Here is a 25,486-nt window from a genome sequence, read left to right as displayed (position 1 = left end):
CGGAGTGACTGAGTCTGACAGGGCTAGGAAGGCTTCTCATGGGAGATGTGGCCTGAAGTAAGTCTTAAAGGATGAACAAGAGCTTTCCAAGAGGTCAAATTGGGGGTGGTTGGGGATGGGCAGGGAGAAGTGCAGTATGTGTGTGGAAAAGGAGCAGGAAATGCAGGAGGAAAAATATGGGCTCAGAACTCCTGGTAGGGAGTTTAGCCCACATCTTTTAGGATGAAGGGGTTGGAGGGTCATCTGAGACTTTAGGCAAGAGAGTAACATGAGCAGATTTGTGTTTTAGAAGGACCATGTCATAGATAATGTCACCAATGGACTGGAGGTGAGACTGGTAGGAGAAGAGACACATCAGGAACTATTGTGGAAATCCAGAAAGAGAATAGAAGGGTCCACAAAATCAGGGAGAGGGTGAATAGAGAGGAAGGTTAGATCAGAGAGAGAGCGTTGTTGGTTGTGGTGACTCTGTGGAATGGGGCAGCTTTCTGGTTTAGTTGGTTGGCTGGGAAGACATCACTCACAGCACATCATGGAGATCAGGGGAGGTAAAGTAGGTTTGGGTGTGTTTGTGGGTGCAAGGCAAAGGGAATGGTGGAGGTAAGGAGGGGAAGGTGATATATTCACTAGCAATGTGGTGACCTTGAGATTCCTACCGAGGTACTTGCAGGCAGTTAGATGGTTGAGACTGCAGCTCAAGAGAGGGTTTCTGGGGGGTGAAGCGTGTAAATTCTACTCTTTTTTCAAAGCCATTTAAACATGGTTCTCAGACTAATGCACCGCTCATATCATCACATTAAGAAAATACCCAGCTTTGAATGAACTATTAGCATCTCACCCATAGATTTGAAGCCATCTAAAATAGAAGAAAAACTGAAGTGGAGTTGAGAGCAGATAGAAGAAATATCTCAAAAGTTGGCCCTAGAAGATTTTGTGATTGATTATTTTTGGGGTTAGGGGTCAGAAGATGGGAAGATGAAGAAAGGAAGTGATCATGCTTCCCAAGATGACTTCTCTGTTTATACTTCTGTCTTGAATTTTCTCTTGCTCCAACTTGGGGCAGAGAGTAGGTAACTTCTACTGCAGAAGCATCATCTGGCACTTCTGGGCATGTGGCATTTCTTCCATTTCTCTTTTCTTTTTGGTGCCCTCCCATAATGCAGAGTAAAATTCAGCATACACTGTATGTACTATTATGTAACTCATCCATATTTTCTCATGGGCCTCCCTTGCCAAGGTACATGGAGTGCCTCCATAGTACCTCTCAGATCAAGGCTGAGTTCCTCACTCAGCCACCTGAAGATACTTCTTCTCAGGGACCTCTAGCTTGATTTTCTATTTGATGAAATGCTGCCCCATCATTTATAATCCATTTTTGTTTCATGCTTAGTAATGATAACACTCAGATTCCAGGAAGTGCTAACCAGTAGAACTTTCTGTGATGATGGAAATATTCTCTATCTGTGTTGTCCAATACTGTAGCTGTGAGCCACATGGGGCTACTGAGCACTTGAAAGGTAGCTGGTGTGACTGAGGAACTAAATTTAATATATTTTAATTCATTTGCATATACATAGCCACTCACAGCAAGTGGATACTGTGTTGGACAGCACAGTATTAGGGGGTCCTTCTTTCTCTCTCTACTAAAGTAAGGGTGGGCTTCTGATTTTATGGAAGCCCTCACTTCCCACTTCCCCAGAGCTTTCTGTAAACACTTAGCAACTGCCTTCTGACTTCCCACCTTGCCTCGTTTGTCCACAGCCCCTTCTCCAGCCCACAGCCTGGCTCAGATCTCCTTCCCCCAGGGCTGGGAGCATGCACTCTGTGTGCAATGACTGGCTCACAAGCAAAGCTTATCACAGTTTTTATTTTCATTATGAGAAACAGCTCCATTAATAGTAACAGATTTCTTTGTTTACTTTATCTGGGAACAAGTCACACCCACAAAGAAGAGAGACTGTTCAAAGGAGCTAACAAGGAAATTTAGCCCCAAACAAGTCAAACTTAAAGCCCATCAGGATTCCTTCCTTGATATTTGAATAATTTCATGATAGGTCTGGCTGGTAAGCAATGCTGAAGGCCAAGGTGGGAGATAGCTCTGACATGGTATAGAAAGCTCCCTTAGCCTTAGCCACTGGCTCATTGGAGCCCTAGCTGTCACTTCTGCAGTGTTTGGGACTAATTCTAGCCTTGTGGAGGCTTGTACAGAGCTATCCACACTCAAACTGTGGTGTGTAGCCATACCACTCACAATGAGGATGAGAACAGGTACTCAAGAAGCATTGGGTGGAGGTGTGGGTGAATGGTATCACTTCTGGAATATAAAAGATGGTCAGTCAAGGCCTTGACCATAATGCAGGCAGACAAGGTGGTTGCCTATAAGGCACACAGGCATCAGAGTCCCTGTTGGCCAGGTCTGAGAACATAAGCTCTCCATACCTCCTCTTGCTTTTGCCAGGCCATCCTATGATGCACAGATATTTCTAAAGGATGTTTTGTTTTCACATATTTGTCATTGTCTTTGCCACAACAGAGCATAAACATTTCACAGAACTAACCGCAGATGAATATCCCAGCAACTAAGTGCTGTGCTGAGTTAATTCTTTTCAATTATAGTGTTTTTTTGGCTTCTGTTTCCTCCATCCCACTCCTTCAATGCTGTTTGAGACCTGTGGTTTCTCCCATTGTGGTTCTAACAATTTCTTTGGGTCTCTGGGGGTGGCTCAGGATGCCTGAGTCCTCAAAACATTCATGTGACATCTGCTTGTTTCTCTTCCTTCCTGGGCTGGCTTCATGTGGTGACATCACCTCAGAAGCCAACTAAAGGCTCCTCATTATGCCCCTGTTAGGAAGGTGGCCGTCCCTCCCAAGTCTGATGCTGCTTCAGGTGAATGGTCACATTGGGCTAGGCTATGCTGAGGCTATTAAGCTGAAGAAGAACTCCCCCAAATTTGCTGGAATGCCTCACTCTTCCATTTTTAAACAAATTCTGTGTGAACCATTCTTTTCATTTCTGCCTACAATCTCTCCTCTTTCTAGGACAGATAGGAGTCTTTGCAAGTAATGGTCTCTGACCTAGAGAGACAGAGCTGTATACAGTTATTCAAATTCCTTCCTCCCATTGTATTCTTGCCAAGACCCTCCTATCATTCTTTTAGATCATTTACACAGACTTACAGTACGTGACTAGCCTCAGAGTGGCTGTTCTTTGAGTGACAGGTGGAAGATTGGAAGATCATGAAGACAGTAGTTAACTGAGGAGCAAGATCTAAGATAAAATTCTTTTTTTTTTAATGTTTATTTTGAGAGAGAGAAAGAGCATGAGCGGGTGAGGGGCAGAGAGAGGGAAAGAGAGAATCCTAAGCAGGCTCCGCCCTCTTAGCACAGAGCCCAACGTGGGGCTCGATCTCACTAACCGTGAGATCATAACCTGAGCCGAAATTAAGAGTTGGCTGTTTAACTGACTGAGCCACTCGGATGCTCCTAAGATAAAATTCTTAACTGGGGTGCTAGGACGCACTGATACAAAGCAAACCCTTTGCAAGCATGCTGCCAAATTGGCATCAAAATGTCAAATGACTTTTTTCTGCAACTGAGTTTCTGCACTGTTAAGATGATATCTGTCTAAAAGGAGGAAGAATCAAGTATGCTTTGTCCCCTGGTGTACCACATGGTATGATCTCTCCAATCTCTAGTGGGAGGTGAAGGGTCACTGCAAGTTACAATGTATGTGACAGGAACAGAGGCTCCTTGTGAGGATCAAGGGAACAGAGTCCTCTGGAGACAGCAATACAGGACTGAAGGGTAAAACATGTAAATAGGGGGATAACTCTGAATACAATTAGTCTGTGATGTCATATAAAATTCTGGTATCCGGAAGTATGCCATGAGCATAGATAAAGTTTGAAAACCACAGGCCTAGAAGCAGATAGAAAGAAAGGAGTCAAAAGCAATAGGAAAAGTTGTCGATTCAATGCATTAAAGATAGGAATGAAGGAAGAGAAGAAGTTGATTACAGAGCAACATTCTCAAATGCAGAGGGAAGTTTAGGAAGCTGTCAGAGATGATCTCCAACCTTGTAGCAGGAAGTAATGTCACCTGTTAATAAAACTAACAAGTGATTTTAGCTTGCTTTGGATCAGGTACTGTCCAAGTTATATATATTTATATATGTTAGCTTGTTTAATCTCCACAATAATTCCATAGAATTATTATCCTGTTAACAAGCAAGGAAACTGAGGCTCAGAGAAGTTGTGTAATGTACTCAAGCGTCCAAGAGCCAGAAAAGGAAGAGCTGGTCTCCAACCAGGCTGGGTGAAATGGGTAAGAGTGAAGTTGGCTGCATTCAGCTGCGTCAAAAATGTTCCACGGACCTGCAAAAGCTGAAGAAAGGGGCTGTAAGACAGAGACTTCTTCCATCAAGGATAGGAGTGCAGGCACTGGGGGCTGGCAGCATGTAGCCAGGATGGCACTCTGATGTGGTGGAACTCTGTAGAAGGGCACTGTAGAACTGGCAGGAAAGAAGGGAGGTGGGGCTCAGAGGATATGTTCAGCAGGACCACAGGCCTGCTGATGGATTGCTGGGGAGGGAAAGAAAGGAGACAGTTATCCCACCCCAGAGTTACCTTGGAGACAAGCTGTGGACACTTGGATCTGATCCAGTGACAGCAGAGCTCTGGTGTGAAAACAAAAACCAACTGCGAGATAACAAGGGTTGAGGGTCTGAATTCAAATTCCCCTGCTCTTTTCTGCTGGCAGATTTCATTTTCCTTTCTAGTGCTTGTGTGTTGTCAGCGCATGGAAGGGCCCATCTGGCTGATCCTGTGGTAGGAAGGCAGCTACAGTGAGGCCCCTGGTGGAGCATAAAGGGCTGTAAACACTCTCAGAGGGCAGGGGACAGAGCGGCACTCAGGGACACTGGGCAGGAGCATTCAAGGAGGTGCCAGCTTCCTGCACGTTGAGGGCGTGGACTGGGCAGGGGGTTCGGGGCCTGCTGGGGAGGCACGCTGCCGGACGACGCGAGGTCCCAGCAGGCGCGCCAGCTCCTGCTCTGGGGACAGTGCCCGGCCAGCTTCCGGCTGCCTCTGCAGCTGCGTGGGAGTCCCCGAACCCTCCGAGCGGGCACTGTTTTCTCTCTTGTCAGATACCGACTCCCACGCAGGAAAAAGGAAGCACCTTTTGTCAGATGCTGCGGCCACTTCCTCTTCAGAAGGCTCCAGCCAGCCTTTCTCTTTGCAGAATGACGGGGCCGGCCTCGGGCTCCGGACTTCTTACGCATCGGGCCTCCGGCTGCCTCCGGCTTCCCTGTCCCCGGCCAGCCCGCGTCCTGAGCAGGCCCCTCGGCTGCCCCTTGGGGGTTCGGGGCTTCGTCCCTCCTGCAAGCCCGGCCCCGTGAGCCCGGCCTGACTGGGACGCGGCCCCCTGGGGCTCCCTCTGTGGCCTCGGCGCCCACCCTCTCTGCACGCCGCTTCATGTCCCTCAGCCAGCCTGCCTGTCTGTTCCTCTCCACAGCTCGGTCCAGGAGCGTGATGACCGGCGAGCAGATGGCCGCCCTCCACCAGCCGTCCGCCCCCAACCCGCTGGAGAGGCCCATCAAGATGGGCTGGCTGAAGAAGCAGAGGTCCATCGTGAAGAACTGGCAGCAGAGATACTTTGTGCTGAGGGCGCAGCAGCTCTACTACTACAAGGACGAAGAGGACGTGAAGCCGCAGGTACCAGACCGGCTAGGCTGTTGGTCCCTGTTGGCAGGGCTCCCCTGTGTGCGCATGCAGTTGGGGGAGGCACCCGCAGGCCTTCTCCCTGGGGCTGGACCCGCATCCATCCGAGAAGTGTTCCCTTTCTCCTTTCCACCAGTTTTTAGGCAGGTAAACTGAGTCGCAGAGATGACAGGTGATCCTCCACGGCCAAGATCGGGGGTGCACACTGAGGAGCTTCCCAACCGCAGCCCTTAAGTCAAGGCTGGCGACATGGTCTTGGAGGGGTCACGGTGTATGAGGGCTCAGAGAGTGGATTTGTGTTCAGGAGAATTGGTTTGTTTGATTGACCAATATTTATTGAACATCATTTATGTACTGGACATAGGTACATATGTCCAGGATGTTCTGGACAGGTTGTTCTGGATACTTGAAATCAACCAGTGAGTAAAACAGATAAAAGTCCCTGCATGTAGAAATTAGAAGATAAGGGGAAAGACAGAAAGTAATAAATAAGGAGAGTATGTGGTTTGTTAAGAAACAACTAGTTCCAAGAAAAAAAAAAAAGAGTTAAGGAGAGATCAACAATTTGGGGGATGTGGTACAATTTTACAAAGGGTGGTCAGTATGGCTGAGGAAGAGAGGCAATTAGTCAGGTGGGTCTCTGGGGAAAGAGGGCTTCAGGCAGAGAGGAAAAGCAGTGCAAAGGCCCGAAGGTGGAACATGTCTGCTGTGCATTGGGAATAGCAAGGAGTCAACATGGAGGCAACAAAACTAGGGAATGAGATGGGGTCAGAGAGGGGAGGGCAGACTTGAGGGTCACAGTGCAGATAGCAAAGAAGACCACTACACTGAGGGCTATGGGGAAGCACTGGGCTATGGGGAAGAAAGGGGATATTCTTTGGCTTATGTTATAAAAAGATGGCTGTGGCTATGGTGTTCAAAATAGATTCAGGGCCAGAGGCAGGAGGCATGGTGGTAATCTAGGTGAAAGGTTGTGTCATTTAGAATGTCGGTGGGAACTGTGGGCTAGAGGAAGATGATCAGGTTCTGGGTATACTTTGAAAGTACAGCAAACAGAATTTCCAGATGGAATGGATGGGGTCAGAGAGGACTTTGGTCCTAAATCTTGGGACTAGTGATTCCTCATGGCCAAAGTAGTGCATGAAAGTGAAAGGGGGTGCCATTAACAATTATCCTGGGACCCCAGGTTTAAACTGCATGTCTTGGAGCAACCAGGATGACTGGCCACCCCATCTAGAGCTCATGTTTGTGGAGGTGGAAGAGCGGGGTTGGCCAGAAGGAGCTTATTCGGGAAGACAGATTCCAGAACCTTCTGGATTCAGAAAAAAAGCCCCAAGAAGGGTAAGGATATTGAGGGTGGATGGCGGGGTAGGTAAAGAAACTAGACAGTCATTTTGGGAGAGTACAGTTCTCTTTAAGAATAAGCTTCGGGATCTGTGACACATCAGCAGCACCTGGTTAAGCAGGCCCTCCACTTGAGGGCTGTGGGTGTTGGTCACTGCAAAGGTTGGAGAAGGGCCAGAGACCCCACCACAGACTGGGTTCTTGCTCAATGTCCTGTGCCTGGTAGCCAGACTTTCTTTTACTTTACGAACAACCCAGGCCCTATCAGAACCAAGCAATTATAGGCTAAGGTGATGGTGAGTAGCCGATGTATGAAGTCTTCCCCTGTGCAGATTGAGGGAGGCGGCACTAATACATTAGCCTTCCCAGATCAGCAGAAAGGATGGCTCAGTGGGGTTTATTTCCACGGGGTGTAGACGGTAAGAGGTGTCATATGTCCAAGCTTGTGTTCTTTTCCTGGCTCTTCTACTGTCTGGCCGTGTGATTATTTCATTGTTCTGGGTCCTTCTTTCTTCTTTTGTAAAATGATACAATCATACCTGGCCTGCACTTATCACAGGCTCAAAATAATATGAAGCATGTGTAAAAAACTGTTTTGTGAAAACATAAACTGATGTCAAAGGTTAAATAAATTATTGGAGGTCCTAGCTTCTCTCCTTTACTTCTGAAGGAGGCAACTCAAAATCCTCTCAGGATTAAAGTAGCCTAGGATAATTAGGTAAAGCTTCTTCTAGGATGCCAACTATGTTTTTTTTTTTTTTCCTAAAGGAAATCTGTTAATATAATACGATCACTAGGTTGAGATCAATAGGGTGAGATCAATAAGTCAAATAAGGAAAAACTACACAACCCCTAAATTGTGGCTACAAGAAGCATTTGATAAAATCAATTACTCATTTCAGATATAAAAAGTTTTTAAAAGCTTTTAGGAGTAAGATGATAATGTATTAGAAAGAAGACTTTATTTTATATAGATGTGTTTTTTTTTATCACAAAAGCTATCTGTGTGCATGGCAGAAAATTTGGGAGATGCAGAGAGCACAAAGCAGAAAATGAAAATTATCCCATTAACAAGAAATAACCACCTAAATCCTCACTTCTTCTAGTTCTTTCTATACATATATAATTAGAAACTCACTTATTCTAAATACAAATTAGTATAATATTCTTTAATTTAAAAATTAATGATAAGTCATAAGTTATTATTAAATATTCTTTTACAATATAATTCTTAATGGTGGCTGAACGGTCTATTGTATGGACATTGTATAATTTATTTGGGCTGTTGTTTTTATATTATTATTACAAATAAGAGTTAACTGGGCATTCTTGTCTGCTTTTTGTATATCCATAATTATTTCATTAAGGTAAAGGAAAATCTATTAAAAATAAGGTACTTTGGGGGTGCCTGGGTGGTTCAGTCGGTTAAGCGGCCAGCTCTTGGTTTTAGCTCAGGTTATGATCTCACAGTTCGTGGGTTCGGGCCCCGTGCTGGGCTCTGTGCTGACAGTGTGGAGCCTTCTTGGGATTCTTTCTCTCTCCCTCTCTGTCTCAGCCCCTCCCCTGCTCACACACACACACACTCTCTCTCTCTCTCTCTCAAAATAAATAAACTAAAAAACAAACTTAAAAATAGAGTACTTTTTTAAAAAAATGTTTTTATTATTTATTTTGAGACAGAGAGAGACAGAGCATGAGCAGGGGAGAGGCAGAGAGAGAGGGAGACACAGAATCCAAAACAGGCTCCAGGCTCTGACTTGTCAGCACAGAGCCTATCGTGGGACCCGAACCCACAAACTGCAAGATCCTGACCTGAGCTGAAGTTGGACGCTTAACCAACTGAGCCACCCAGGCGCCCCCCAAAGAATAAAGTACTTGTTAATGCTATCATTTAATGTTGTTTTGAGATTCATAGACATTGCAAACATCTAGAAATGGCATAAAAGTTACAGACATTAGCTAAATTCTTGGAAAAAAGTAAAGGTATATTTCTATGCTATGTTTCATACCATTCATGATTCTGGATAGACTAAAGACTTAAATGTAAAGAAAAAAAAGTTCATAAAAATCCTAGAAGAAAATGCAGTTATCTGCATAATCTTTGGAAGGCAGGTGTTTTTTAAGCATAGCATAAGCAACAAAGACAGCACATGGGAAAGACTAATTTAATTGCGTAACTAAAGATGTCTGTATCTTAAAAACCAACATCATAAAGTGAAAAGGCAAATAATAAGGAAGAAAATATTATATATATGAATATCATAAACAAATATTCCTAATATTTAAAATATTCTTTCAAATCTATTTAAAAAAATTTTTTTAACGTTTATTTATTTTTGAGACAGAGAGAGACAGAGCATGAACGGGGGAGGGGCAGAGAGAGAGGGAGACACAGAATCGGAAGCAGGCTCCAGGCTCTGAGCCATCAGCCCAGAGCCCGATGCGAGGCTCGAATTCACAGACCGTGAGATCGTGACCTGAGCTGAAGTCGGAGGCTTAACCGACTGAGCCACCCAGGCGCCCCTCAAATCTATTTTTAAAAGTCCAAATAGTTCAATAGAAAAATGAGCAAATGACACAAATAGACAATTTACCAAAGAAATATAAGAGCCAATACGTGTATATAAAAAATTCAGTCTCAGTAATAATTAAAGACATGCAATGTAATCTAACAAGGCATCACTATCCCCTTAACAAATTAGCAAAGATTTTCCAGAAATTTCAGTGTTGGTAAGGACAGGGAACAGGAATTATAATGCACAGCTGATGAAAATGAAAATCTGTACAACCTTTCTGGAGCGTAATACATGCCTTTTTAAAAATGCAAACTCTTCAGTGCACCTGGGTGGCTCAGTCAGTTAAGCATCCAATTCTTGGTTTTGTCACAGGTCATGATTTCATGATTAGTGGGTTCAAGCCCTGCGTAGGGCTCTGTGTTGATAGCATGGAGCCTGCTTGGAATTCTAATAAATAAATAAATAAATAAATAGACTTAAAAATTTTTGCAAAATCTTAGACCTTGCATTTCTGATTCCAGGAATTTAACCAAAGTGTTTGCTTAAGACTGATGTAGATAATTAAAAATCCCTGTACAGATTTTTACCACTGTATTGTTTTTAATAGTGATATTGAAAACAATGCCCAGTAGTAGGGGCTAAGTTATATCAAGGAATTTTTATATATTTATACAATAGAATACAATTCTGCTGTTTGTGTCCTAAATTTATATTTTTTGAAATAGAAAGATATCCATAACATTGCTTTGAAAACAAAACCAGAAAAAGCCAGTTTACATCAGGGGATGATGTATGTACTAATCCCATTATTGAGGGAAAAAATAATGAATCTGTATTTATGGAAAAAGGCTGGGAAAGAAATACACAGACCCGTTCATGGTTATCTTTGAGAACTGGAATTTCACACAATTTTTAATTTTCCTCTTTTTTGTCCATTTTCTAATTTTTCTATAACAAAGGTATAAATTCGTTATAAATTTATTTATTTTTATTAAAATTTTTTTTGATGTTTATTTATTTTTGAGAGAGAGACACACAGAGCATGAGTGGGGGAGGGGCAGAGAGAGAAAGGGAGGCACAGAATCCTGAGCAGGCTCCAGGCTCTGACTTGTCAGAACAGAGCCTATTGTGGGGCCCGAACCCACAAACTGCAAGATCCTGACCTGAGCTGAAGTTGGGTGCTGAGCTGAAGCAGGCCCCAGGCTCTGACCTGTCAGCACAGAGCCCAACATGGGGCTCAAATTCATGAATTGCAAGATCATGACCTGAGCTGAAGTTGAGGTTGGAGACTTAACCGACCGAGTCACCCAGGTGCCCCTAAATTGGTTGTAAATTCAAAAAGAACACGCACACATTCTACCCCTTTAAAAAATCTCAAACAGAAACCCCAGTGATCTTGGAGCATTCAGATGAAAAAGGCTCTCATGTACATTGATGATATGCAAAAAAGTTGGCAAAACTTTCTAGAAAACCCTTTTGGCCAGATTTCTAAGAGCGACAAAAAATATCATATGCTTACACCAAGTCAGTTTGGTTTTAGGAAGTGATCCAAAAGAAATAAGATACATGCAGTGCTGTTTATAATGAGAAACTTTGAACTTAATGTCCAACAAAGGAGAATGACTAAATAAATTATGGAACCTATATGACAGACTCTTGTGCATACTCCCCGGGAAGCTTGGGACTCAACAGAAGGCAGTCTAAGTGCATTTTCTTCCCCTGAGGTCTCAGCAAGGTCTGTCCAGCTTTAACAGCACAATGCTCTGTAAGTCTATAACTTACCTTCATAGAACTCATTCCCAAAGGTTCTTTGTTGGGGAAACTGTTTAAAACAGAACCTCAGCAAACTGCCCTCAAGTCCCTACTACAATGATGGTTCTAGACAATCCTCGATTAGTTGTCCCCTTGGGTCATCTCCCGGCTTTCTGGGACGTTCCCGCAGGTGGCTGTCTGTCACTGGTGGGAAAGTGTTTCACAAAAGGCTTTCTGGTGGTGAGCTGATAATGATGCAGCATTAGCCAATATCCGTGGTGTAAATGCCCCATCATGGCTGATTCAAGCTGCCAACATGACATCACTGAACACAGAGTTGAGAAGAGACATTCGAAGCACAATGTTTCACAGTACTTTTACTGCACAGATAGATGTAAATAACCACACATACAGAAATAATAGTAAAATCTAGTAAATAATTAGGAAACTATGAATTCTGAGTATTACCTTTTTTTTTTTAAAATAAAATAGTTCATTGTAAGCTTACAGAATTTAACTTTTGATACCAGCTGTGGTTAACAGCTGGCTCACATTGTTCTTGAGAATGTAACAGTTTGTTCTTGTGAGCTGCTGTGAGCACACCACTGCCAGGCTGTCCACTCTGCTTCATTGCCCTAGGACTTGTGGCCTCCAGCATACGTGCCCACCTCCTTCCATCTTTGTACAGAGTCCACCCCAGTCGACTGGCTGTGCAGGTGAAAGGGACAGTTTGGTCCCTTCCCTGCCTGGGGCCATTTCCCTCCTCCCCATCAGTGTCCCCACCACCACTACTGTCTCTGTTACCGCTTCCCACTCTCCTCTCTTCATTTATGATGTTCAGGGCTCTTGTGCTCAAGCTGAGACAGGGCTAGGGGCACCTGGATGGCTCAGTCAGTTGAGAGTCCGACTTTCAGCTCAGGTCATGATCTCACGGTTTGTGGGTTCGAGCCCCGTGTCGGGCCTGTGCTGACAGCTCAGAGCCTGGAGCCTGCTTTGATTCTGTGTGTGTGTGTCACTCTCTCTAACCCTCCCCTGCTTGCACTCTGTCTCTCTCTCTCTCTCTCAAAAATAAATAATAAACATTAAAATTTTTTTTTATTTAAAAAAAATTTTTTTTAACGTTTATTTATTTTTGAGACAGAGAGAGACAGAGCATGAACAGGGGAGGGTCAGAGAGAGAGGGAGACACAGAATCTGAAACAGGCTCCAGGCTCCGAGCTGTCAGCATAGAGCCCGACGTGGGGCTTGAACTCACGGACCGTGAGATCATGACCTGAGCAGACGTCGGACGCTTAACCGACCAAGCCACCCAGGCGCCCCTAAAAAAATTTTTTTTTAAAGATGAGGAAGGGCTTGCAGTTTTTCATTTATGTCTTGGTGGGAATAAGTTTAACTGATGGTTATTTCTTCTAGCAAGTAAGTGGGACTTGTAAGTAAAGCCTTACTTGTCATTCTGAAATTCCACTGACTGGGATTTGAATCACAACTTTCCTATTAACTTGCTTTGTGATCTTGGATCAGCTCAGTAACCTCTCTGACCCTTACTTCATCTCTCCATTGGGGAAAACAACAGTCTGCCCTTCACAGAGTTTTTATGAAGATTTAACATGATAGTGTATTTAGGGCATTTAGCACAGAGCCTGGCACCTCGTAACTGGTCAATAAATGGTACTAATATATTTTGTATTTTATTTTTACTGTTTTGGGATGAAGGTGATTTGGGCATATCAAATAATAGTGTAGAGAGGTATTTAGAAGAGGCAGACACCTCTGAAATTATACTTTCCTTTTCTTCTGCCAGGCAGTGCTCTTTCTTGTTTAAAAATAATACAGCTTTTGGGGTGCCTGGGTGGCTCAGTTGGTTAAGTGTCTGACCTCAGCTCAGGTCATGATGTTGTGGTCTGTGTGTTCGAGCCCCGCACTGGGCTCTGGGCTGACAGCTTGGAGTCTGGAGCCTGCTTCAGATTCTGTCTCCCTCTCTCTCTGCCCCTCCCCTGCTTATGCTCTGTCTCTCTCTCTCTTTCTCTCAAAAATAAATAAACATTAAAAAAAATTAAAAAAATAATACAACTTTTTATTCTAATGCCATCACTCATGCAAAGTAGGCCAGCTGCACAATCTCAGGGTCACTTTTTTTTTCTGAGGCCATTGATATTATTTAAAGATGATGATGATCATGTAGGTGGGAGTTATTTTTAAGTAATAAAATTAGAGAAGTGTAGAAAAATGCAGAATTCCCTTTTATAGATATTTTTTTCTTTTTCTTTTCCTCCTTCTCCCTCTTCCTCCACCCCATCCTCCACTTCTACTCTTCCTCTTCTGTCTTATTCCTCCTCCTCCTCTTTTTCTTCTTCTTTTTCTTCTACTCTTTTTCTCACTCAGTCTTAGACATTTTTATTTCTAGACTCTCAAGAAACATTTAGGGGCGCCTGGGTGGCGCAGTCGGTTAAGCGTCCGACTTCAGCCAGGTCACGATCTCGCGGTCCGTGAGTTCGAGCCCCGCGTCAGGCTCTGGGCCGATGGCTCGGAGCCTGGAGCCTGTTTCCGATTCTGTGTCTCCCTCTCTCTCTGCCCCTCCCCCGTTCATGCTCTGTCTCTCTCTGTCCCAAAAATAAATATAAAAAAAAAGGTTGAAAAAAAAAAAAAAAAAAAAAAGAAACATTTAGTCTTTCAGGCTCCTGAGCTGATGAGAGTTTGTTAAGACTGTCAAAAGTTCGGAAATAGCAGAAGTAAAACCAATAAATCACCAAAGTAGTAATTAGTACAAGTTTACTGTGTACACACCAGAAAGACAGTTTGCAAACTGAAAGTACTGAAACCAAAACGTGGAATGAAGCTCAGGGATATATTGTTATAAAGCAACTTTTTAAGTGAGAAAGCAGTGACTGTTTATTCTTCACAGTGATTACTTACAATGTTAGAATTTCCTTAAATGATAGGGAATTGGTCAGTGATTACAGCTCAAGTTTTGCTTATGATTTCCAGAGGCATAAGCAAGAAACGATCCAGGTCAAGTTTGTCTTGCAAAGTCAGTGAAATGGAACCTTGTTTATGACTAAATTGGTTTTATTTGCTCATGGAATTTTCAAGGCTGATCTCTGTTTGTTTTTGATTTTAATAGATTCTTTGATGCCAATCCTGTCCCTTCACACTCTGTTCCAAAGACACATATGTTTACCCAGCTAGCATCAGACACGCTGCTATCATGGCCAGTGAGAAATTCTGACAAGCTAACCCTACAAATAAGCTGTGTCCCTTTGTGTAGTCACTTAGACTTCCAAAGCATTGGTTTCCTCATCTACAAAAGAGAAGTGACAAGTTTTGCCATGCTTCTGATACGGAGCTGTTGTGGGAATCTAATGAGATAGTGCATGTGACCGTGCCCTGTAAGTGGTGGAGCACAGAGCAAACACGTGCTGGAAGTGACTTGTGTTTCTGACAACATATTCGCATAGAAGAGGCCACATGTCCTTCGCGCCCTCACTCTCTGCCATGGATCCATGATCCTCCTCCCCCCTTCCAGGGGCCATTGAGCTGATGGGTCCCCACCACCTCAGCTTTAACTCACTTCTGAGATGAATTACCATTTTGTCACTTACTAGCTCTGTGACACTGGGCAAATGTCATAGAACCTTTCTGATTCCCAGTTTCCTCACCTGTAAACGTGTGTAACGATACCTTGCTGGGAGGATTGTTGCAAAGACTAAATGAATAATACATTCAAGGTGCTTAGCAAAGGGGCAGACACTTGGGATGTGCTGCTCAGCAGCTCTTGCTGCTACTAAGTACCCCCATCTTCTTGAATGGTTACCTGTGGTTCAGCCCCCAGTGGACTCTCTGGCAGCCGGGCAGGTAGAATGGTATGCCACACTACCTCTGTATACTATCTCTGCAAGGCCTACTAGTCTCTGCCCTGCTTACAAAGATCAGATGTCTGGTTTGGCCAGGAAGTCAGGTGGTTGGAAAAGTACGAGGAGACAGGTGTCAGCGATGACACCCTTTCCCCTCATTCTTCTGTCAAGATTCGTTCTTTTCTCTCTAGGCACCTAGCTTACTCTCAGATAGCTGTCACTTAACTTGACAGAGACCTGAATAGCAGAAGGGCCCCATTCAAAACTGGGATGCTAGCTTTTCATGTTCCTTTCCACCTATCTCCCTCACCTATCCCGTTGTTATCCTATCTGTCCTTCAACTTAATTTTATTTTTAAAAAAAATTAATTTTAATTAAAAAATATTAATTTATTTAATTATTATAAATTAATAATATTAATATTATTTTTTATTTTAAATTTTTATTTTAAAATTTTTATTTTTTTTTTAAAATTTTTTAATTTTTTTATAATAAATTTTTTTTTTATATTTTTTTTATTGTTTTTTTTTTTTTAAATTTTTTTTTAAATTTTTTTTAATTAATTTTATTTATTTTTATTTTAATATTTTTTTTTTATTTATTTTTTTTTTTTTAATTTTTAATAGTTAATGAACCTATACTAGTTCATTAGCCTGCAGGCAAACTAAGTGGGCACATACTTGTAAGCCTTTCGTCAGTGCACGCTTGCAGCCAGGTGTTCCCTAGGCCCTGGGACACTGCTCGGAAAAGTACATCATTCCCGTTCACTGAAAGGAGCTCGGTTTTGAAGCTGAGTGAGACACTAAAATTAATAGTTAAAATATGGGGCCCCTGGGTGGCTCAGTCGGTAAGCGCCTGTTTGGCTCAGGTCATGATCTCATGGTCTGTGGGTTCGAGCCCTGCGTCGGTCTCTGTGATGTCAGCTCAGAACCTGGAGCCTGCTTCAGATTCTGTGTCTCCCTCTCTCTCTCCCCCTCCCCTGCTCGCGCTGTCTCTGTTTCCGTCTCAAAAATAAACGTTAGGAAAAAAAAAGAATCAGAGATTTAAAAAAATAGTTAAAATATAAATTGAGTGATGTGAAACTGTCATTTTGGTAGGTCAAAAATGGTCTACAGTCAGTAGTCACATATGGTTCACCATGACCTAATAAGAAATGACAGCCCCAAATTACGGAGCACTTAATACATGTCAGGTGCTGAAATTCACCTATTGTGCGTGTTAGCAGCGTACTAGAGGGTGCTTTTTCCCAGGCTAGAGTTACCTTCCTCAAATACATCTGGGTCAAGGGGAGGCTGTCTTTGTCTCAAGGGGAATCCATGTTTGTGTGAGCCTAGCATGCAACTCTTCCTCTGAGGAGGAGGAGAGATGGATAAACCATCACATAAAAAAGCAAAGGAGTGCAGTTTGGAAAGGAGACCACCTGGGAAGAGCTGAACTTAAAAAAACAACTTGTTTTTCTTTGTTTTCTATAGTAATAGCCGGTTTTAGGATTGATTTCTACATTATAATTTCCTCTAGTTATCCCCCAAATACCAAACATTTACATGGCACTAACTCTGTATCAGTCACTATACCAAGTGTACCAAATATATTTCTGCTTCCCCCTGTCTCTTGCTCCTTTGCCGGCCCCAGCCCCACCGGGAACTCCAGAACTGCTGGTCTGGCTATGCAGCCAGGCTGACACAGCAGGGGAGGCTACGAGTCCCCTGAGTGGGCTCTCCTTCCCTTAACTGCCTCCTTACCACTCACACAAGGCAGCCGTGTGCATAAGAAATGACAAGGAAGCCAACATAGCAATGAGTTTAGAGTGCCTGGTCTGTAGCCATGCCACCCAGCTCCAAATCCTGGCCCTGCCACTTTCTATTTGTGTAACTGTGATCAAGTTATTTAATTTCTTCCTGCCTCTGTTCCTGTATCTGTGAAATGGGGACAATGATGATGACAGTGAGGGCTGATGAAAAGTATATTTGGCACACTGAGTATAGTGACTAATAGTGCCTTATAAATGTTTGTTATTTGAGAGATAACTAAAGGAAATTATAATGTAGAAATCAATCCTAAAATTGGCTATTACTATAGAAAACAAAGAAAAACAATTTTTTTTAAGTTCAGCTCTTCCTAGTTGGCCTCCTTCCCAATGGGCACTCCTTTGTTTTTTTATTGCATTGTATTGTATTGTATTGTATTGTATTGTATGTATGTATTTATTTATTTATTGTCATGTTAGCTAACATACAGTGTATACAGTGTGCTCTTGGTTTTGGGAGTAGATTCCTGTAATTCATCGCTTACATACAACACCCAGTGCTCATCCCAACAAGTGGTCTCCTCAATGCCCATCACTCATTTCCCCCCTCCACTGCCCCCCCCATCCCATCAACCTTCAGTTTGTTCTTCTCATTCAAGAGTCTCTTATGGTTTGCCTGCCTCACTGTTTGAAACTATTTTTTCCCCTTCCCTTCCCCCATGGTCCTGTGTAAGTTTCTCAAGTTCTAAAACATATGAGTGAAAACATATGATATCTGTCTTCCTCTGATTGACTTATTTCACTTAGCATAAGACCCTCCAGTTCCAACCACATTGTTGCAAATGGCAGGATTTCATTCTTTCTCATTGCCAAGTAGTATTCCATTGTATATATAAACCACTTTTTTTTTGCTTTTTAAAAAAAATTTTTTATTACATTTATTTGTTTTTGAGAGACAAAGTGAGACAAAGTGAGAGTGGGGGAGGGGCAGAGAGAGAGGGAGACACAGAACCCGAAGCAGGCTCCAGGCTCTGAGCTGTCAGTACAGAGACTGACACAGGGCTCGAACCCACAAACTGTGAGATCATGACCTGAGCTGAAGTCGGATGCCTAACCGACTGAGCCACCCAGGCACCCTTCTCTTTTGCTTTTTTTTATCTGAAGGTCTTCCCATCTCTCTTCCTCCTCAAAGGAAGAGTTTATTTTTTTTTCAATCTCTCCTCTCTGAGAAACCCCGCTTCTTTTCCCACAAGTTTCTTCTAGTCCTAGGGATCCTTTCCCAGAACAATGCGTGGGATGCAACCATCCATGGTAACATGTGTCCCAGAGCCTGAATTTTCTGTCAAGGGTAGCCCTACCAAGAGCTCTGGCTGCAAATTTGTGGTGGGCTTTGCACCAAAAGCCCAAAACCCTTGAAGATTGCTGTGCTAGGGTGGGAAGATCTAGCTTTTCATTATCAATTACACTTGCTGTGGTCTCCTGATATACGTGCATCTGCACGTACACACATCTCATCAGAACAAACAATTCTAAGGCAATAATAAGGTAGGGAACCATTTTCCGGAAGGAGCCATGATTCTCAAGTCTTCACCCAACTTAAAGTGAGGTACCTTTTGTATTATGATGTAGAGAATGTTTAGTTCTTCTTTTTGTCCTGCTCTTATGCAGGATGATTTCAGGGGCCAGTGCTGGCATAGGAAATGGCCTTCCTACTCAGGGCCCTCTCTCTGTGATCACCAGTGTTAGTTGCACAAAGGCCATGGAGAAGACTTTCACTGTATTCATGCTATGTTTTTTTTTGTTTGGGGAAGGCAAAAATTTAGGACAAGCTTCCCTCTCCCTACTTACCTCTAGCAGAATAAACTGTTCTCCTTCCACCAAAGGAAGTCATCAGGGATAGAGAGAGTTATTCCTTCTGTTGCATTTAATTCTTATACTGCCTTGTGGGTTGTTACAAGTGTATTGAGTACCTGTTACGAACCAGGCACTATTGTAGGAATTGGGAATCCAGAAGAGAAGAAAACAGCCTACATGCAGATTACAGTCTGATGGGGAAGACTGACAACAAACCAAATAAATGAGTAAATGGAACAGTTTTTATGATGGAATAAGCACAATGGAAAAAATTAAAGGAAAGAAAAAGAAAAAATTCTGATTGAGGTGGGGATGGTTGTGGTTCACTTATCATTTTGAACAGAGCAGGCACTCCAATGTGCCCAACATTAATTGTTCTGTAGGGCAACACGAGATTTTTGAATTCTCTTTGGTTTTGATCTCTTGAGCCTATCTAATATCATGGAGCTTCACCTTTTTTCACCCTTTGGGATCAGAATCCTTCCTGTTATCAGGTCATCAGCTTTTTTGACCAGAAAGGTCAGTCCATATAAGCCCTGGCCATTCAGGAGCATCCTGAGAGCTGGATGTATCTCAATGAAGTAGAGACAAAACTAATGACAAAACTAAAAGATCTCCCAGGAATCAAGGTAAACTGAAAAGGCATGTTTTTGATAGCACAATAGAGTGGAGAATAGGTATTATGGTGGAGAAGAGTACCAGATAAATTTTGGCCAAGGTCGAATTGAAAGCAATAAGGGCTAGTGGCAATTATTGGGAGAAAGACCAGGGGCCTTGACTTGAGTTTGGTGGTAACTTACTGGATTCCAATGGGCAGGTCTCTTTGCATCTCTGGACTTGAGTTCCATTAGCTGTAGAGTTGAAATGATGCTAGAGCCCATTCTATTTCAAAGGGATATTGTGATTCTTACTGGATTCTTTACTTTTGCTCTGAACACTTTTTACTTCTCATTTTACTTCTGGAAACACCTAGCTCACAGGAATAGTCAGGGCCTCATGGACTGACTGTTCTGGTCAAAAGAGCTGATGACCCAATGATAAGATGGATTCAGAATCAGGTTGTCCCAAAGCATAAAAGAAGGTGGAGCTCAGTGATATTAAGACAGGCTATGTAAGGAAACCAAAGGGAACTTGAAAGTCTTTTGTTGCCCTGCAAGAATATACAGGTTTGGGCACAACTGGGGTGCCAGGACAGGCTTTTTTTTCTTTTTTTTGAGAGAAATGCCCTGACATTGTGAGAAGAATGGGTTGATGTTTACACAGACACTTTGAAATTTAATAGTATCCTGTAATTGAAAGAGGCTGCTGTTATGTTCTTATCCTTCCCAAGACCTATGTTTGAGGCTTTTCTGCCCCCTCACTTCTCCCTCTCTGTCCCAATTTTTCTTTTTGTCACTTTCCCTTTCTTTCTTTCTCTTGGTAGTCTCTCCTTGCTCCACCCCCTTGTCAATTCCACCACCCTTTTATGCATTTGGTAACAAGAACCCAGGAAACATTACATATGTCTGTGAATAATCATGGGTTTAAATTGAAAATTGTAAGGAAAGTCTTAATAAAATTCATTTGTCCATCAACTATCTATGGAGAATCTACCATGTGCAACGCCTTGTGTAGGCAGGAGAGTAGAAATTCTGGATAGGAAGCACTGATTTTGTGAGTAAGACACACATGTGCTCATTGTCTCTCCTTTCTGAGTTGCTGTTACCCTCCCCATCACAACAGCTGAGCTTATGAGTAGCTTAGGAAAATGTCTGTGATGGTGTGAAGGACTAAAGTCCATCTCATACAGGCTGAGCCTGTCTCCTCTAACTGACATTGCCCCTTGAACTTCCTCTTCCTTTCTGGGAGGAAATCGCTTCTGTCATCCATAGGAGCAGATCTCAGCCCAAGGCATCCCAGTTGCAAACCACTGGTGCTCAATAGTTTATCTATAGAATTAGAGTTTCAGGTGCATAGCTCTTCAGTTCCCTTGAGGATAAGTAGACAATGCTTTGTGTTGTTTGACTGGTTGTTTAATTGAACCAAGGAAGCAGCTGAAGTTTGGCTTCCCTTCACTTTCCTTGTCCTGGCCTCTTACCACTTGAAGACCTTCATTAGTGTTACTTCTTCCTCCAGCCTCATGGGACCAGAGTCGCACTGGACAGGACTCCTATGTCCTCATGGCCAGCTCTCAGGCGGAGATGGAGGAGTGGGTTAAATTCCTTAAGAGAGTCGCTGGCACGCCCTCTGGAGGTAAGGACCCTGCAGGCTTGCCTGGGCAGGTGTCTGTGACATCTCAAAGATGGGGAGACCACCAGAGGACAACTCTGAGGCCACACTCATTGCCAAGCATCTAGCTTCCCACCCTCTGTGACCCCAGAGAGCCAACTCTAGATTAGCTGGACAGACTGCAGCCCTTTGTACCTCATCGGCAAATGTGTGTGATGCCCTGAAGCAGCCTTTTCTCCTCTCTGGGCTGCAGTGTTGTCATTTGTAAAATGGATGGGTTGGACCAGTTGACCCCAGTCCCCAGCAGCACCAACATTCCGCGGCACCATGATTCTGCCTGGTTATGGCCTTGTGGGGCCACAGAGGATGGATGGCAAGAGCTATGCTGAAAGCTAAGAGGAGATGATCAACACAGGACAGTTGAGTGGCTGGCCAGAGTAAGGGCGCTCAGACTGGGAGAGGTTCAGGAGATGCGTCCGGACTCTCAGGTTCTCGGTGAATTCAGGGTGAGCACTTTTCTGGGTTCCATAACTCAGGTGTTTGAGTTTTCTGGGAAACCTGGTGTTGGGTCTGCACTAGAGGAAAAACCGCTGTGAAAAAAGAATCTGCAATTAACAAACAAGTGAATCCACTATGTGTTTTTTCCTTTTATAAAAATATGAAGAACTGATACGGGTGATCTCCACTGACCACTTTCCTTCAACTTTTTAGGAATGCACTTATTTGTGTCAGCTCCAGGATAACTGTATATAATTGTTTATCGACTGTGCTGACTGTTATTCTGGAAATCATGGCAGTGGCGGGGGGAGGGGCTCTTACAGCTCAAATATTAAATATTTATTGGATTGCCCAATGGTTTCTTTAAAAAAATTATGAGCACCGTAACAATTTTGTGGAAATCTGAAAAAATATGGGAAAACAGTCACCCCTACAGCCAGCAGAGGAATTTTTACGTTTTCTATCCAGTTGGTATTCATATATACATTTCTGTTTTTCCCTCAGAATGACAAGCATGGAATATATACAATTTAATACCTTTTATTTTATAGCTAAAGGGGTTTTCCCATGTTGTTAGATACTCTTAACTCATTCCAGGGATTATTTGGTTACAAAAAATAGAAATTTCATCCAATGATGTTAGGCAACAAAGAAGGATTTACTGGGTAGGTACAGTAGCTACTCAAAGAAACCAAGGGAGAAGTGATAAGAGGGCTCAAGAGATTAGGGCCCAAGAACTGAACCATCAGCCCAGAACTTACCCTGTCAGTTTCTCTGGGGCCAATCAGCTTCGCATTCTGCTTTTCTCTGCCTGCCTGATTTTGCGTCCTTAGCAGCGCTCTGGAACTTACTCCTGGCCCAATCCAGCTGTGCCAGCCCCAGCTTTCCTGTATCTCTCTCTTGAGCACAGCAGAGGCCGAGCTCAGCCTCCACCACCCCATTCCATACTCCTGAGAAGGAGGATCCATCTGGATAGCTGGGGGCAGGAGAGCACTTTAAGACTCAGGAGCTGGGGAAGGGAGGTGGTCCTGTAGCTGGTGATCTGCCCTGCTGGGCCTGGGAGAGAAGTTACTGATAGGACACCCAAACTCAAGAGTGCTTGCCATAGCCATCGTGAGCAGCCACATCGTATTACAAAAAGAATAGCTTCCTTTCAGTAACCATTTCCCAGTTCCCAAATACGGTGTTGTTTTACTGTGCTAATCAGTCCAAGATGAGGTTTTCATTTATGAAAGCTCTCTTGTATACCATTCAGCCTGGATAATCTTAGCTGTGACCCTCCTTATTGCCCCAGATTGTAAGACTGTGAGCCCCATCGACGTTTCCTGCTTTCTTCAGTCCAGTGCTTTAGGCAGCCTGCATTGACAAGGGTAGTGGACATTGCCTAATTATGCACTTATTCTGAGTCAAAATGCTGTCTCTGTACTATAGCAGTCTCTGTGCCTTATATGGTGCTGGGCTCAGCCTTACCATGATGAGCTGCTGTACTGAGTCCTAATCTACATGGGGATTTCTTCCTTACCCCACCTCAAAAGGCCACCACTTGAGAAGCAAGTCAAGCATAAATCCTGCAGTCAGGGGAAAGTCCAAGGGACGAGAAATAAGAGCACAGCGTATTTACTTATTCAGAGAACAGGATTTGTCTCTGACGTGGCATTTCGGATGTTTCTGAAGCCTCTCATGGAATCTGAATGCTAGATCTCAGGATGAGAAGGCATTTTAAGACTGAGGCCATGAGGCAAGCCAGACATTTGCTCTTCCTGTTTGTAAGTCAGGAAACTAGTGTCCTGAGAAAATAGATGATTAGTCCAAGGAGCCCAGCTGCCGAGGAGCGGGGCTGAGTCTCCTACCTCTGTAGGCAGCTCTTATCACAGGCTGGTCCCACTTGTAAAGTGCCTCCGATCTGCGGTCCACTAGGTCTGCAGGGCATGCCCCCTGAAATAGTGGGAAGACACTGAGATGTGTTGCTGCTGCCTCTTTCCAGCCCTTCCTGAAGCTTTCTATGGCTTTCCCCACCCAGAACCTGCTCCCTTCTTACCATCTCCACTACCACCATCCTGGTTGACGTACCATTCTGTCTCGTCTGAATAACAGCAATGGTCCCCCAACTTCTTTTGCTCTTCCCCAAATACCCTAGGCATGTTCCTGCTTCAGGCACATTGCGGTTTGCTCTGTCTGGAATCCTCTTTCCCTAAGTAGCTGTGTGGTTTGGTACCTTGCTTTTTACAAGTCTTTGCTCAAACATTACCTCAGTGAACCTTCCCCCAATCATCCCATTTGACATCGGACCCCTTCCTTGCCCTACCCCCAGCCCTTACTATCTCTCTTTCCTGCTTAATTTTTCTCCTTAGTACTACCCTCTTATAACATGCTAAATATTTCACTCATTTGTTCATAGTTGGCCTCCCCTGGCTAGGAGGAAATCTTCAATCTACTTTGTAGGAATTTTTTTCTCTGTTTCATTCAGTGCGGTATCCCAGAATCTAAACAGTGTCTGGCACAGTAGATGCGAAGGAACGGCCTTCTCTTCCCATGCTGGTACTATGTTCTACTCCCATTGGCTCTCTTCTTTGCTAAATGACCATGTGGGAAATTATTTAGTCAATGGGTTGCTGCCTCTAGAATGATCTCCTCCGAGTGTGGTAATGGTGAGCTTTGGTGAAACTCTTCATGGTTTGTAGACCCCTTAGAGAATCTGATAAAAGTTATGGAAACTCTCCCTGGAAAAATGTTCAGACAGAATAATTTTGTGTTCAACTGCATTCGACTGCAGATGCCTGTAGTCCATTTGTATGACCTGGATAATGGGTCCAAACTGTTCTAGAAGTCACTCTAGTAACAATTTTGCAGAGCTAAGACCCTTTTTGCCCCAGTCTCTGTCTGGCTCCCTTTCTCCCTTGACAAGAGAAATGGCCCACATAGTTCCCACGGCACATCCAACTTTTCCCCCTTGGCTCCTCCTGCCTCATAGCTGGCTCTGAACATTCCTCTCACTTTGTCCCATTCTGTGACCAATTCTAGTGTATTTCTCCACACGTCCCAGAAATTCTTGGACACCAGCTGGATGTCCTACAATTTAACTAAACTCTGACGCCATCTACCTAGAGATAACATCAGATTCCACAGCCTAAGGGCTCAGTCCTGCAGGACGTGTCCCCTTCCACGCATGTCAGGTGCCAAATTCAAGTCCAGATGGTCACTTGTACTTCTGACCCAAAGCTGTAGATTGGAGGTTCCAATGATCCCCTCTTTGTCGTCAATTAATTTGCTAGAGGGGCTCACAGAATTGAGGAAACAAGTTTACTTATTAGGTCATCAGTTTATGATAAAAGGATATAACTCAGAACAGCCACATGGAGGAGATGTGCAGTGAAGGCTGTCTGCAGGAGTACCACTCTTCTCCAAATCTCCACATAGCATCAACCCAGAAATTCTCCAAACCCCATCCTTTTGGGTTTTTATGGAGGCTTTACCGCATCTGTATGATTGATTAAATCATGGGCCATTAGTGATTGAACTCAATCTCCAGCACCTCACCCCTCCCTGGAGATCAGGGGGTGGGACTGAATGTTCTAACCTAGGAATCACTAAGTTGGTTCCACTAGTCAATTAGTCCCTTATCTTAGGTGCTTTTCAAAACTCACCTCATTAATGTAATAAAAGATACGTTTATCTCTCTCATCACAGGAAATTCCAAGAGTTTTAGTTAGGAGTTCTGTGCCAGGAAATGGGTGAAAGACCAAAAATACATTTCTTATTATAAATCACCATGGAAAGCACCACCTTGGTGTACCTTGCTTTTCCAGCCTTTTCCTTCGTAGCCAGCCAGTTTATCTCTTTTTCCCCCCACTATTCTTTCCAAAGGACCTGACTGGAAAAGTTAGATTAATTTTTTCCCATAAGTTCTGGATGTAATTCCAAGTTTTCCTGATTTAAGTAGAAGAAAGGGAAGAGAGGTGATCACATCTGGACTTCTAGTGACTTGTCCCCTGGCTCACA

General features: G+C 43.5%; 1 protein-coding gene across 1 annotated transcript in view; it reads left to right on the top strand.

Annotated features, from left to right (window-relative positions):
* Window positions 1–25,486, top strand: part of ARHGAP25 (Rho GTPase activating protein 25) — a 91,196-nt gene that overhangs the window by 36,187 nt on the left and 29,523 nt on the right. Inside the window, exons 2-3 of the mRNA XM_058686391.1 lie at window positions 5,512–5,869; window positions 20,868–21,013. Of these exons, the coding sequence (XP_058542374.1) occupies window positions 5,512–5,869; window positions 20,868–21,013 (504 nt within the window). The remainder of the gene's footprint in view (window positions 1–5,511; window positions 5,870–20,867; window positions 21,014–25,486) is intronic.

This window comes from Neofelis nebulosa, chromosome 9 (genome assembly GCF_028018385.1).
Source record: "Neofelis nebulosa isolate mNeoNeb1 chromosome 9, mNeoNeb1.pri, whole genome shotgun sequence".
Classification (NCBI taxonomy): domain Eukaryota; kingdom Metazoa; phylum Chordata; class Mammalia; order Carnivora; family Felidae; genus Neofelis; species Neofelis nebulosa.
The sequence above is the reverse complement of the archived record's forward strand: the minus strand, read 5'-3'. Positions and strand labels throughout refer to the sequence as shown.